Here is a 14,190-nt window from a genome sequence, read left to right as displayed (position 1 = left end):
CCCAAACCTGGAGGGGGTGGGAGGGAGAAGGGGGAGCGCGGGTCCCCTCGCCCTGCGCGGCCGCTCCGCGCAGCGCCGCGCTCCCACGGCCCCTGCGCTGCGCGCTGCCCTGCGCGGCTCCCGCCTGCCTTTACATAACCCGCCCGGCTTGCTCCGTTTCGTCTCACCTCCTTTTTCCCCCCCTTTTTTTTTTTTTTTAATAATATCCCTTAAAGCGAAGAAAAAAATGTTTTCATCCTTCTCCGACTCCCCCCTCCACCACCACCTCCTCCTCCGCCCCGCCGCTTCCTTCCACCTGACTAGCTCGAAATCACCTTGAAATGCTCATGTCAACTTGTATCATTATCTCTTTAATTCAGGCAGTGCCTTTTGTTCTTCACAGGAGAGGATCAAAGCACTTAAAAATAAATAAATAAATAAATAAATAACTTTCCGATCGCTCTCGCTCGCGCTCTCTCCCTTACAGTAGGAGAAGGAGAGCTCAGGTATAACCCAGTCAAAATAAACAAAGTGAATGCATAAATAAAAGAGGTGAAATGCAGGTTCTAAGAACTTGCTGGCGCTGGAACAATCCCACCTCTTTAGCTGAGTGGCAACGAAAGGAGAATTTCAAGTCATCTTAAGCGCAGGGGTTGCAAAGAAAACAGAGGAGGGGAAAAATAAATGAAAATGAGAGAAGGGAAAAAAAAAAAAACACGAAGAAGAATAAAACTTACCACCAGATTGGGTAACTTGACAGAGCCTGACTCAACCCACAAAGAAACAGGAAATATCCAAAAGAGGCCATTGATGAAAAGTTGTCTTTCTTTTTTTTTTTTTTTTAACCAGAGTTGCCAAAACCTTCCTTTCTTCTGAGGCAGGATGATTATTTTAATAATAATAATAATAACAATAATTTAAAAAAAAAAAAAAGTCAGATGAAGTGAACTCAACTCGACCAGGTAAATCCTCTCTTGCTTCCTCTACTACTCTCAAGGAAAAAAAAAATCTCAGAGAGGTAAAAAACTCTTCTCTCAGCCAAGACACTGAAGGCAAATATTAAAAAAAAAAAAAAAAAAAAAAAAGTTTGAAGTAGCTCTCTTAAAAAGGACCCAATCAGCACTTATTGCCAAAGGGAGAATTCTGATGCTTTGGCTTGTTCTGTCAATCAGGAGCGCGAAGTCAGGAATGAGCTAATTGCAAGGAGATAGTGTTTTAATACTCATTAGGGGGCACGTTGGCCCACAAGCCAAGGGATAAAATGTAGTTTTAAAAAGGGGAAGGAAGATTTAGGGGGTTTAAATAGACAGGGGGGACCCCTGTGGATTTGGGTAGCTATAACAACCTGCCCGGATTTCACTCCCTGGGTCGAAGCTACTAAAATGCAAAAAAAAAAAAAAAAGTGTGAAGGTTTTTTTTTTTTTTCATTATTACTTTGTCAATCTGCTCCTTTTCGCCATTCTGTCTTCTTCGAAAATCCGCTTTTCCTCACGGTGACGGCTGGGATGCGTTTGAACTAACTTTCTAGAAACTTTCTGTTAGCTCTCCCCCCCCCCCCCCCACCGCTTTTTCATTTAAAAAAAAAAAAAAAAAGAGGATTTACACACACACACACACACACACACACACACGCAGACAACACAGCCCCGCAAACGCACACACACGGCCACGCACAGCCCTTCCCCACCAGCCCAACCAGCCAGATATCCAAGAGCTCCAGTGAAGACATCTGCGAAGAAATCAACCTCTTCCAGGCAAATTTCAGTAAGGCTCATCCAGCCCATCACAATTTGCAGGAGTCACAGCCCGGCGTTTGCGACCGCACCGCTGCAAACGACTTCATCCACCAGATCCACCCCACAGGGCACTAGTAATTGATCTCTTTTTTAATTTCTCTCTCTACATATTGTAACAATTTCTCTCCTTTCAGCGGCGGAGGTGGGGGGTGAGCCGGGGTGGGATCGCGCGTTTCCAAAAAACTGCAGCTTTTCTGTGGGGCGGAAGTCCTAAAAGCAATCATAATTGGAATTATTATAAAGATGTAGCTCCTTGGGACTGGGGGAACAGTCGGATTTGGTGCTCCTCTGCAACATATTGTTTAAAGCTTGCTATATCCGTGGGCAAGTGTCACCCGCTTGACAGGCTTTTTCCCCTTGCCTTAGGTAGCTTGCAAGGGGTCTGGAGGGGAGAAAACGAGGGGTCGGAGGCACCGGACTAGCTAAGAGATATTTTCTCCCTGGAATAATAACGCTGACTCTCTTTGCCGTGTGTTTTTTTGTTGGTGGTGTTGCGGCTGCTGCCCGGTGGATTTTTGCTGCTTTTCGATCGCCTTTTTTTTTTTTTTTTTTAAGTAGAAGGAGAGAACTGGATGCAATTTGTTTTATTTATTTTGCTTTCTTTGATTTTGTCTTTGAATGGGAAATTTTCCGTGGCTCCCGTGGAACAAAGAGAGCTACAATTTTTAATGACTTGGTTGGAGGCAAGCTCGTAACCTTCGCGTTAACGCAAATCAAAATGCGTTTTCTTTCTCATCAGGAATTGCCTGTCTATTCTCCCTGAGCAGGGAAAATTTCTATTTACACATCCCCACAGAGCTTTATATGCGTATCCGTATGTAAGAGATGTTTGTGCTTGGCTAGATGGAGAGATATACTCATTCTAGTGAAATTATACTAGCAGCACGGTTCATTCGGGGATACTTAAATCATTGGGCATTTGGCAGGGGTCGGGCCCTGATTATTTTCTTTAGGGTTGGATGACAAGTGATTGCAAATGTGAGTGCTGGCAAGGGCTCCGAGATGTAATCGCCCCGCGGAGCCAAACTCGAGTCGATCCCAGCGGCTGCTCGCTGCTTCCAGAGCAAGGACCGATGCTCCCGCCGGCTCTCCAAGCGAATCCCCGCCGGTGTCGGTGCTACAGTGGCATCGAGCGCGTTAACGCCACCGGCTCCCTTCCCCAGGGGAGCCAAAGGGGCCGGAGAGTTTGATCGCGTAAGGTAGGACGAGGGGAGTAAAGAGGAGGGTGGTGGTGGTGTGTGAAAAATCATCTGCAGGACTTTCCCTCCGCATTAGAGAAAATCCCATCCAATTATAGCATTACTGGAAAGAACCAAACGCCGAGACTTTCAAAGGAGGGGATTTCTTCTGTCTTTTCAAGTGCAATTGCTCACACGGCAGACGGGAACACACAGGCGCGCGCGCACGCTGTCCCCGACACACCAGCGCGGGGATCCCGGGGCCGCGCCGACCGGAGGCGGAGTGGGAGGAAGGGGCTGAACACACATCCCTCCCCGGGGTCCGGCTCATCTTCCATCCTTTTGTCTCGGGGCAGAGGTTTAAACATCCCCCAGAGCCTCTGCCCCTCCCAGCAGGAAGCACCAGGCAACTTCACCTGGAGGTACGAATGCAGCCACTCTCCCTTTTCCTCTTAGCTCTGCAGCTGCTATTTGGGGAGGACGGAGATAATCCACTTTGTCAGAGGCGCACACACAGGCACGCACAGGCGGGATCGTATTGATTTCTCCAGCAGGCAGCATTGCTGCTTCTTCTGATGCTGACTGCTTTTAATTACGCTGACCAAAAGGTAGTTGGGCGTATAATAGCCATTCGCAGAGTTAGGGACACCACTGCACATTGCTTTGTCTATTAGAAACGTTGCCTTTGAACCACAGCCTTTTAAGGGCCAGATTTTGCAGTCTGTTAGAGTCAATAAAAAGGCTTCCATGGGATTTACGGATGTGGGACGGTTTGTATTCAGCTAGTCAAATCAGCAGTGTTTTCTCCTGAGAGTTGGGTTTAGGGCCTAATATCAAAACCTGGCTAAGTTCGTCCACGCCGGTCCATTGGTTTCCACAGGGGGCCCAAACTTTCATGCGTGCACGCATGCATTCAGATATACCCTTTGCAATGGGCAGCATCCAGCCCTTCGTGGGCTGAGCTCAACATCTCCTTGGCTTCTTTGCTCTTGGCACTGCTTCCTTTTTTTTTTTTTTTTTTTTTTTTTTTTAAACAGCATCCAGCTAGTAGTTTTGCAAAAAGTCTAGCTTCCAGAGCTGTGGATCCTTGGCTGGTAGAAAGCAAATTTCAGTTCTGGGGGACCCACTGGCTGTCTCGCGCAGGCCTTCCACCGTGCCCAGCTTTATGCTAGCAAAGCAACTGCCGGTTTTGGTTCATCACCTCATTCGGAGCTGAAGGTCCGTCTTCTGACTGTCAAAGGGGAAAGTAAACTCTTGCCCACACTGGCAGCCGTGGGGGCGGACTCCTCAGCCCTGTGCGCCTGCTGCGGAAGGACATGGGTGGCTTCAGCTGTCAAGCTGGCGTGGGGAAAGGGGACAGAGAGGACAAGAAGCAGGCCTCATAGTCATGGGGTCAGAGTATCTTATGAAGGCATTGCACGCTGGCCCTGTCTTGCTTACTCGTGGGGATAGCCCCGCTGGCATCTTCAGGACCCACTTGAGTGCGTGAACAGAGCTGGATTTAGAAACAGGACTGCTTCACTGTGCAGTTAGTCACAAGAGGGAACAGCTGTGCTCTTCCATATTCAAAAAATTACATGTCCAGAGCGCTTCCACCCCAGAGAACTCTATGTAAAGAAATTAGGGGTAAGGAGAGAAGGCTTAGAGGGATCCAGGCAGACAGGAAGGCAGGCAGGCATGTGCAGCAGAGTCTATCATGCATCTCAAATACTCTGTGTGTCACTTCTCTCGCTCATCTTCCCCTTCTTCCCTACATGGAAGACATTTGACATGACTGCAGGGTGGGAAAGACCGTCCTCGCTGACAATAAAACACAGAGCCAAGGAGAGCTCCCATCAGGGCAGAAGCCTTTGCTTATTTCTGCGGGGAGGGTAAAAGTGCAGTTCTTCCTCTTCCCTCTTTAATATTTGAAATTCCCCTAGGGAAATGTATTTCATTATCTGCTTTTGCCAATGGCCCCTGGGAACAGTTATTGCTAGAAGATGATGAACCTTCCTTGTTTGAAAATTTGCTCGCTAGCTGCCTTGAACATGCTTCTCCGGACATAGCGGTCTCTATGGTTGCATACAGACAGCACTGCAGCATGAGGAAGCCACGGCCTATTTTTCGTTCCACGACAAGAAACCCCCAGTCCAGCACTTTGTGCTAATGGGAGGACCAGTAAATGCCCACGAGGCAGCTGTGTATTCCACCTACCCTAAATCCATCCCTGCTAGGAACCCCAATAGCATTTAGGAGTTGCTTTGTCTCAAATGAATATTGCTCACTGTGATAGGGAACTAACCCTTAAAACCGCTTCCTTCCCTTGCACTTCCCAGCTCTGATTCCAAAACACATTGTGAGGACTGAACCTCCCCTCCTCACTGATGGTCAGAAAGGCTCACATTACTGGTGGCATCCTGGAGGCCTGGATGCACATCCCTGGCTTTGCTGTGGGCCAGTTGACTTGTAGCATGTCATTCTGCCTCCCTCTTTCATTTTGCCTCTCTGGCTTTTAAGGTCCCTGAGGACTGAGTTCTTCCATTATCCATGTCATCCATGCATCCTGACTGGGTGTTACAGCAGTATAAATAGTGACTAGATAGGTAAATATTGCTCTCTGTGATTTATAGATGTGGAGAACGAAGCAGAAGGTGGGTAACAACTGGCTCATGATGTGATTCTGCAGCAGAACTGGGGAAAGGCTGGATCATACTGATGGAGTGGTGTCTTCTCTTCTCTGTGATCCACTGTTTTTACTGTAGAAATTCAAGGTCACTACCATCGTGAAGTAGAGGCTGGTCCAGGTAATATTTGAGGTGGAGAGGGTTTTAGAAATGTACCTAATATACTAACAGCATGGGTTTCACCTGCCCTGACTACAGCTGCCTAAATCCTAGTTATGAAACCTCAGCTGCCTCTGTGGTCAATGGAGCAATGGAGACGTGAGCAACTCAGCCCACCTGAAGATGGTTGTCTATGGTAGGTGGGGTGAACTGCTCCTGGAGTTGCATTTGTCTCTATTAGGTGTCTAGTTTAGACTTGGAGGCTAATCTTCAGGTGGTTGAAGTTAGGTGGGATGCCTACAGGCCACTGCCTGTTCTCTGGGCTCTAAGGAGGCACTGAGAGCAATGATTAAACCAAGAGCACATTCAGGGCAGGAGTCTCAACCATGTAGGTGGAGATATCTCTAATGTTCTCTATGTTCCACCTGCAAAGAGGCAGAACATATTTGACACTGGCTAAAACATCTTTGGAAATGGCTGACATCTGGCCAGGTTACTCTATGCCAATGGCAGACTGAGATTTTGACTGCTCCTGGCTTCTCATCAAAGCGTTTCTGCAAAAAGTAGTGAGTGCACAGGGTCCAGAATTGGTATCTCCCCAAGGGGATGAAAAGGATTGGGTACAGAGCACAGCTGTGCTGCAAAAAGAGGCCGAGCATCCAAAGAGCTGTAATGCAGTGTGCCAGACCTTCTGCAGACATAGACCAGTGTCACAGTCATGGGTGATGCTCCTTTTCTCTGGATTTTTACACAGAGGAGCTTCTGTCTTCTTATACGGGGTTCTTGCGAGGAGGGCTCCTCTCTCACGTTGCGTTTGCCTCCAGCTATACCTGCTGGTTCTGTGCTGACCAGGTTTCTTCCACGCTAGGTTTTGAGGAGTGTGCTCCGGCCAACAACAAGCTAGTTTAGAAAGGCAGCAAGTGGTAAGGCCAGGCCTTCAACTGGTGACTGGGGATCTGGTCTTGGCTTTGCCACAGAGCTGTGACGTGACTTTGTGTATGCCGCTTCACTGGCATATGTCACTTCCCAGCCGAGTTGGTCTCCCTGAGGTGGTCACTTTAGGACAGGAGATTTCTCCTGCCAGGACTTGAATGACAGCAAGATTCGGGGTGAAAATTGTCTCTCTCTGACATCTCTCTCTGCTTCCTCCCTCCATCTTCTGGTCCTCAGCTGGCTGTCCCCTGGCTGGCAGGGATCAGCCAGGCACCTGCCTTGCCTCTCTCCTGCAACTGAGGTAGGACTCTCACCGGTGTAACTTTGGCCCACCTAGTGGTACAGCAGGAGAACAAATCTGGAGAGAAAAAAGCCACGGACCAGTAGTTCAGCCAGTGCACAGAGGTCTGCAGTGTCAGCGCTGTGATAAGCCACGGCCCGGAAATTCAGCCACTGCACAAGGGTCTGCAGTGCCAGGGCTGTGGTCTCCTCTCCCTGCCTGAGGTTAGTCAGCAGAGCCCAAAGTGGGGACGAGGCTTGTCTCTATATCCAAGACTGGGTATCAGGGAGGCCTGGTGGACAGAAGGACAGCACAGTCTTGCCTGAGAAGGTGGAGGGGATGAACTGTGGGTACTACATCTTTTCCTGCCTTCTCCATAAGACACTCAGGAGGGGTCAATGCTCTGGGGCTGTGCAGCTGTGCAGCTATTTTCTTGTCATCTGCACACTCAACGGGAATGGATAAGTGGAGACTCCAGCACCTTTTGTCCCCTGCCTTCTTGTCCTGCTAAACCCTCCCTCGGAAGGGTAGGTACCTAGGTAGAAACAATCTCTTCTGAGAGTGAAGGTAGCACTTAGAAATAACAGGAGCTTCACCCAGATCTCTCCTCTTTGTAAATGGCGACAGAAGGGAACTGTACATGCCTATCCAGGTTTCCATCAATACCCACTTTATTTGTTGAATAGCAGTAGCAGCCAAGAAGTGAGCACCAAATTCATCTGTGCTGGGGAGGAAGCTATTACCTGTCTACTTTCAGGTAAACATTACGTTTCATTTTTTTAATGTCACTTCGTCCTCAGCCCCACTGAGTTTGTCACCTGCTCCAGAGCCTCTCACAACCCCTCCGGCAAGAGGTATCAGCGCTTTATTTAGTAGGTCCTTTTACTGACAGCAAGGAAGACTTTTTCAGATGGCCATCGTTAGCATTTGCCTACCCGTTGCAAAGTTACTTGGTGGACACCATCCTCTGACAGACGGCTACTGTAAAGGACAATTTGGGTTCTTCCTCACTAGAAGAGGCTTGGGGAAAACCAAATTGTTTTTCCGGAAAGTGTGCACATCAATGACATCAACTCAATTCTGCTTCTTTTGACAGTCAGGTAGGTCCAGGATATACGTGGTAGCTCTGAGAACGGTGATGCAAGGGGCTGTCCAAGAGCGATTGGGCTCTGTGGTGTTGTACTTGACAAGGCAATCAAAAAGATTTTGCAATTAGGCCTGACTGTTTCAAGGCAAACTTACATCTTGCGCACATAACGACCAGTTCTGCTTTTCCAGGCAGGCTGAGTACTACAGGTTCATAGAGGAAATAACCCCAAATGAGAACTGAAGGACCTGATCAGTGTAAATTTGCCCCTAAGGACTCTGACTCCAATTCAATAAATGTATACATAACCTGAGCCCTATGTGTGTAATGCGTGTTTCCTTGTGTGGAATTTCCCTAGGCCAGGCTCAGATAAAACCCTATTAATCAGCAGCGGAAGCCAATAATCTCTAAGGACCCAAACCTGCTATTATCTATATAAATAACTATTTATAGGACATTGCAGACTTAGATGCTAATAACTGAGTACGCTGATACTTGTCGAGGTGAGTAATAAATATCTGCCATTATCTTTGAGAGGAACATTTCAGGGTCTGGTATTTCCGCAGGCAGGGCCAAATCCTGCATCCCTCTCTGGAGACATCCACATCTCCCTAAGTTTCAGCATCTAAAAGTGAGACTACATGTCTGCAAATTGTATATGTTGCACAGTGAAAGAGAAATCATATCCTTGGAAGTGATATGCCTTTGACTGGAGAAATGAAATGTCCTTTGGAGGTCCTTGTTTTCCACCTCCTTTTCATTAACTGCAGGGAGAGCCTAGACAGCTACCTTCAGCTAGGTGTCCAAATCCAGAAAGTTAAAGTCAAGCAAGGTATCAAAAATCAAGCTGTTTGGGAAGACTCCCAAGAGTAATTTTGGAATTTCCTAATCTCATTCTAAAATACAATTCAAATCACCCCGTTTCAACGGGTTAGTCACACTCCTGCTGCAGGTGAAAATAAAAGAAAAAATTAAAATTGAAAACCGATAGAGAGTTGTATCCCTTCGCGAATTCAGTCATAATATCACTCTTTGAAAACCAAGTGATGCTTTCGCTCTAGAGGAATGTTGAGATTCAATCTTATGCTTGCAATCAATATGCATTTTAAACACGGATTTCTCTACACTGCTGACAAGCTCTGGACTGAAAACCCACCCATATTGGAGTATCTTCTCTTCAAGTACAGAGCAAGGATAATTAAGATACATTCAAAACAGTAACTGGGAACGTAGGGTACAATTTGAAAACACAAGAGCATCTTCCAGACTGGCACTCCTGTAACTGCCTAGTATTGCAACAGTGCCCTAGTTGAGATCCCTAAATTCATTTTTTAGCTGCTTTAAAAGTGCAGAAGAGCAAGATTTTTAGATTAGCTGTTTATTTGACGTGAATTATTTATATGTTTAATATTATATATCACAGTGGCAAAGTCGCCATGCATTTTATTAGCTTTGGGTACCAGCGCTTGGGCTTGATGAGCTGGCTCAGAGCTTTGCCATGCAGTGGATGATAATGAAATAAGGCAGTGCTATCTCTCACACACACCAGAAATCACTCTCACTGGAGAAAGGGTGGAGAGGGCTGGGCGACTGTTTGGTATTTTTGCTGTGTGAGACGCTGATACCGGAGAAAATGCATTTTTACCGAAAGGAGAAAAAGCATGCCTTCAAAGGGAGAAAAATGTATTCTCCCAAAAGCGATGGGAAGAAAAGATCTGCTGACTCTCAAGCAAGGAAAAAAGAACAGGCGGATTTGGCCGAGAAAGTTAAAAAAAATAATAGCAAGGGGGAAACCAAACAAAACTCCACTAAGGTGCAAAAACCTCAGCCAAGCAAGGTGTTGACAAGGGATGCAAGCTGATGAATAAACAGAAGGGAGCTCTCCCTTGCAAAGCCTGAATGACAAAGAGAGAAAACCGGACACTGGAGGAGCAGCAGTGGCTGTTCCTTGCCATTTTCATCACAAAAGCTGGTGGTGGGGGGGAGATTTTAACAAGGCTGCAAGTCTGACTTTCTCTCTCTTTCTCCCTCCGTTCTTTTTTTTTTTTTTTCTTCCCCTTTTCCCTCTCATAAACAGAGAGGACAAGAGGTCATATCCCCAGGGTCTACAGAGATAGTTCTCCCCCTTCGAGGGAGGGTGGATGTTCTTTCAGACTGTTTACAAATTAGTCAAACTTATGATGTCTCAATGCAGTTTCCGGGTGGCCACCTGTCCCGGACCTTCTTCGAGCGCATTTACTCCGTGTGCAGGAGTGACACCTGCAGATTGTTTCTGGCCCTGCATCAAAGCAGGTCAAAATCGTGCAAAATGCTGCACAGCTGAGCAGCGGTGGGTTCTCTGCACCCATTTTGCTCCAGTGTAAGCAATGGCAAAGTCCTCGCAGAGGCAGAAAATGAGAGCACGGGTCTGCAGATGCTCCTGTAAAACACGTGGGATGCTTCAGGCAAGGAAAGGCTGTGCTGCAGGCCAGGGCTGCGTTGTGTTAAGTGCGCTGCAGACATCCTTGGGAGGGTTTTCTCCCAATGGCTTTGGAGCATGGTGACACCAGAGACTGGACAGCTGCATCGCTTTGGCTTGCCGATATCCTCATATCCGCAGGACCAAAATCCCTCCCACTCTTCATACTGATTTGAAAGGTTGTTCCCAAGACCTGGGCGTCAAGCAAAGTGGCTTAAGTGGCAAATAGTTCAGTGGGAAATTGGAGTCAACAGTGCTTGGTGCCCCCCGTGTCTTCTCCCGTCCTATGTGGGTTCTCTAGTGTCTAATAAACGCTGAGCTCACGTTGCAGCCCTTCTCTCCTGGGGGAAAGGAGGGGAAATGCAGTAATGACGTCTTTCTTGCCTACCTGTACGTTTATTTTCATATAACTTAATCTCTTCAAAACTTTTATCTGTCTGCCAAATTTGACTGGGATTGGCCAAGGGGTTCAGAAGTTGGAGGGGAGGAAATGAGCGGATAGAGACACACACCATAATCAGCTAAACCAAGTTTCCCAAGAAAATCAGACTTCAAATGCATTACAGCCCTTTATAAGTCTTGTAGGAGGGCTTACAAACCCCAGGCATGAGCCAGAACCCCCCAGTGCCAGGCACTGCATGAACATATTCCTCAACACAATCCTTTCCCCAGGCCAGTGCTCAGGAGTTTAATACAAGAAGTTTAAGGCGCATAACGTTGGCAAGCACCAGCTTTTCAATATGAATGTAGAGCAACTCCCTTAATGTGGGTTGTATTTGGCTGGATGCAGCAAGAGCGCAGAGCCTGACCCTGCTGGAGTTGGTTTGTTCATGGGAATGGCAAGGAAATCACAGGACTTGAAGAGTTTTGCATCCAAACAGCCCTACTTGGCTTCGATCCTCCCAGAAATCCCATTGGCTTCGGTGGAGTAAGAAGGGAGTAGCAACTGCAGGGCTTGGCCCCACTGGCAGCTGTGAGACTTTTTTTTTCTTTGAAAGAAAAAGGGGTTATAATCTCTCTCTGCAGCCACATAAGGGAGAAAAAGCGCTGAAGTCTCCACAGAGCAACGGGTCACTCATATGCTATTGTCCTATTGGTGTCCCACCAGAGATGAGCTGGCATAGTGTCTCAAAATAATGACTCTACCTTCCAAAGGCAAAATCTGGGACCTGTGGTGGTCCCCACTAAACAGATTATTTCTCGCTTATGGGAGACACTGAGCTTTCAGCAGTTCCTCATGGCCCTAACATATTGGCCTCAGGCAGGACTTCCCAGGGACCGGTGGACCAGAGGGGAGAGGTACCCCGTGGTCATGGCCCTGTGGTGGGAGAGGGCTCTGCTTGGGAGATATTTGGATATGTTCAAAAGTCCTGGCTCTCATGGAGGAAGGATCTGGCCCATCATCCCGAAACCTGCAATTCCCAGAGAAAAGGGGGTGCTGTGCTTACAAGCCTGGGACACGGCTGCAATCCTGCCTGCCTGGAGAGGCAAGGGGGAGGAGTGAGCTCCTCAGGTAGCCAGCCCCGAAAATCCTGCAGACAGCTCACGGCCAGCAGCCTGCTGAGTGCTCTCTTGAGATGCCTCCTCATCCTCTCCTCACTCTGCTCTTTCCCTCTGTGGACTCCTTGGGGCTAAAGCCATGCAAGTCTGAACCCGTAAATTCAGAAGACGTCAAGCAATAAACTACCGGCACTCTAGACGTCAGGAGCTGGATCTTTCTGCCTCTGTTTCTTCCTCCCAGAACTCTCAGGTTTTAAGAAAGCAAACATATTTGGAGTCATGAGTTGCTTTCTAGCTTCTGAACCTTAAAAAAGTCTGGGAAGATGGTTTCAAAATATTTTGTACACCATGGAATTTGCTATATGTTTCCACAAAATAGCATGACTGCAGAAGGTGGTGTGTTAAGAAGAAAAAAAAAACAAATCTCCCTCAAATATTGAGGTATTTGCTAACTTAAGTCAGGGAAACATTCAGAAGTAGTGCATGAAATGCAGAAAGCTGCAGCTATATTCAGAAACAGTAGGCAAGATTGGTCAGAAAGAAAACAAAATGTTGTGTATTAACATCTTTATTTTAAATACAAATTTATTTTCACATGAAACGCTCTGGAGTGCAGGTGAAGCCTCATGCTGTTCCACTGTTAGCTGCAGCTTCCATCATTTCTTTGCAATCCTAATATCTTCTTGAAGCTCTTGTACAGAATGAGAGCTGGGTAGCAATTGGAATAAGGCCTCGGTAGGTCTGTGCGGCCAGTTACGTGAAAGTGAGGAGAGAGCTGCTGGTGAGATGGGATGAACAACCACATTATCTAGCCTGCCTTTTCACCACACCTCTGTGGCCAAAATCTGCCTGATACTTTCTGCACAATCTTCAAGCATAACAAACTCTGAAGCTCCCTTAGATAAAAGGGGCCTGAATTTTGGGATTTTTGACCCCAGGAAGCTCTCCTCTCAGGTACTAACAGTTGGAAAATGCCCAGCAATGGCCATAATGATCTTATTTAAAGCTAGAACGGACATTTTCCAGTGTAAGTTTACAGCTGAGGAAAGGGCAGGTAATTATTTAAGTAAGGGAGAGATAGATGATAATTTCTCCTATTCCACTATGGGGTTTGCAAGAAATGAGAGGTGTCTTGGACCTGTGTGGGGTCTGAAATGTAGCGTTAGCTTCGATGGTTGGAGGAAACATGCTCACATGAGCTTTGCAACGTCATTCAAACATCACAGCAATTCATGCGAACCTACTTTAAACACGACCTTTTGGGTTCTCCTGCCAACCCTTTACAATGCTCTTGTCCATCATGGATGTGTCAGGGGCCTGTAGAGTGGGGCCTGCATTGCTCAGCCCCTGCCGTTAGTCACTGATGGGATGCTTGAACAGATGCAACACCACATCTCCTCCCTGAGACCGCGGTATAATTTCAGCCAACAAAGACTAGAAAAGGCTCCTCAAACATTTCTAGAGTTTCTGTGTCATCTGAGATGTGAGGCAACAGCCTGCCATCTCCCTTCGTTTCAGAGTTACTGCAACTCTTTGGACCAAGGAATGTGGGGCCCATAAGAAGCACAGTTCATAGAAAATGCGTTGGACCCCTGTTGCAGAGGAGCAGCTCAGCCCAGGAGAAAAGGCTAGCAAAATCAAAAAGGAAATGCTGATCTCTGCTAAGGGAGACAGAAAAATTAAGAGATTGGAAAAATGTGGAAGAAGAAAGGTCAAAATGTCTAGGCAGCAAATAAAAAAGCCTGTTCCTGGTAAAGGAGATGGAGAAAGAAGGAACCATCCACGTCAAACATTGAATGTATCAGTTGAAACATAACTCACACAAGGTGGTAACTAAACAGTACAAATCTAGTGACAGTTCAGGCTAATTAGGGCTTTGATTAGCATCGAGCAAATTAGGCAATTAGGTAGCAGATTGGCTGATGCCTCCCCGTGCAAGTAGCAGGTGACATTGCTTCTGCAGAACCGAGGTTGCTCATCACAAAATGCAGAGGCTCTCCATCGACTGCAACCACCTCAAAAAAAGCTGTTGTCCTCACTGCAGAGCTGCCTGTGCAGGAATGATCTAAAAAAAAAGAGAAAGGGGGTCAGAGTATATTTAGGAAGAAAGGGAAAATAGCGCTGGGAGTACCATCACCTGAAAATTAAAACTGTGTTCAGTTCTAGTCACCCTCTGTCAAGAAAAAAAAAAAAGAAAAAAAAAAGGGAGGAGGA

General features: G+C 47.0%; 1 protein-coding gene across 1 annotated transcript in view; it reads right to left on the bottom strand.

Annotated features, from left to right (window-relative positions):
• WNT3A (Wnt family member 3A) overlaps positions 1–1,169 on the bottom strand; it is a 90,885-nt gene extending 89,716 nt beyond the window's left edge. Inside the window, exon 1 of the mRNA XM_009684169.2 lies at positions 717–1,169. Coding sequence (XP_009682464.1) covers positions 717–787 — 71 coding nt within the window. The 5' untranslated portion in view covers positions 788–1,169. The remainder of the gene's footprint in view (positions 1–716) is intronic.
• Between the last annotated feature and the right edge of the window lie 13,021 nt (positions 1,170–14,190).

Source organism: Struthio camelus, chromosome 2 (assembly GCF_040807025.1).
Source record: "Struthio camelus isolate bStrCam1 chromosome 2, bStrCam1.hap1, whole genome shotgun sequence".
Lineage (NCBI taxonomy): Eukaryota > Metazoa > Chordata > Aves > Struthioniformes > Struthionidae > Struthio > Struthio camelus.
The sequence above is the reverse complement of the archived record's forward strand: the minus strand, read 5'-3'. Positions and strand labels throughout refer to the sequence as shown.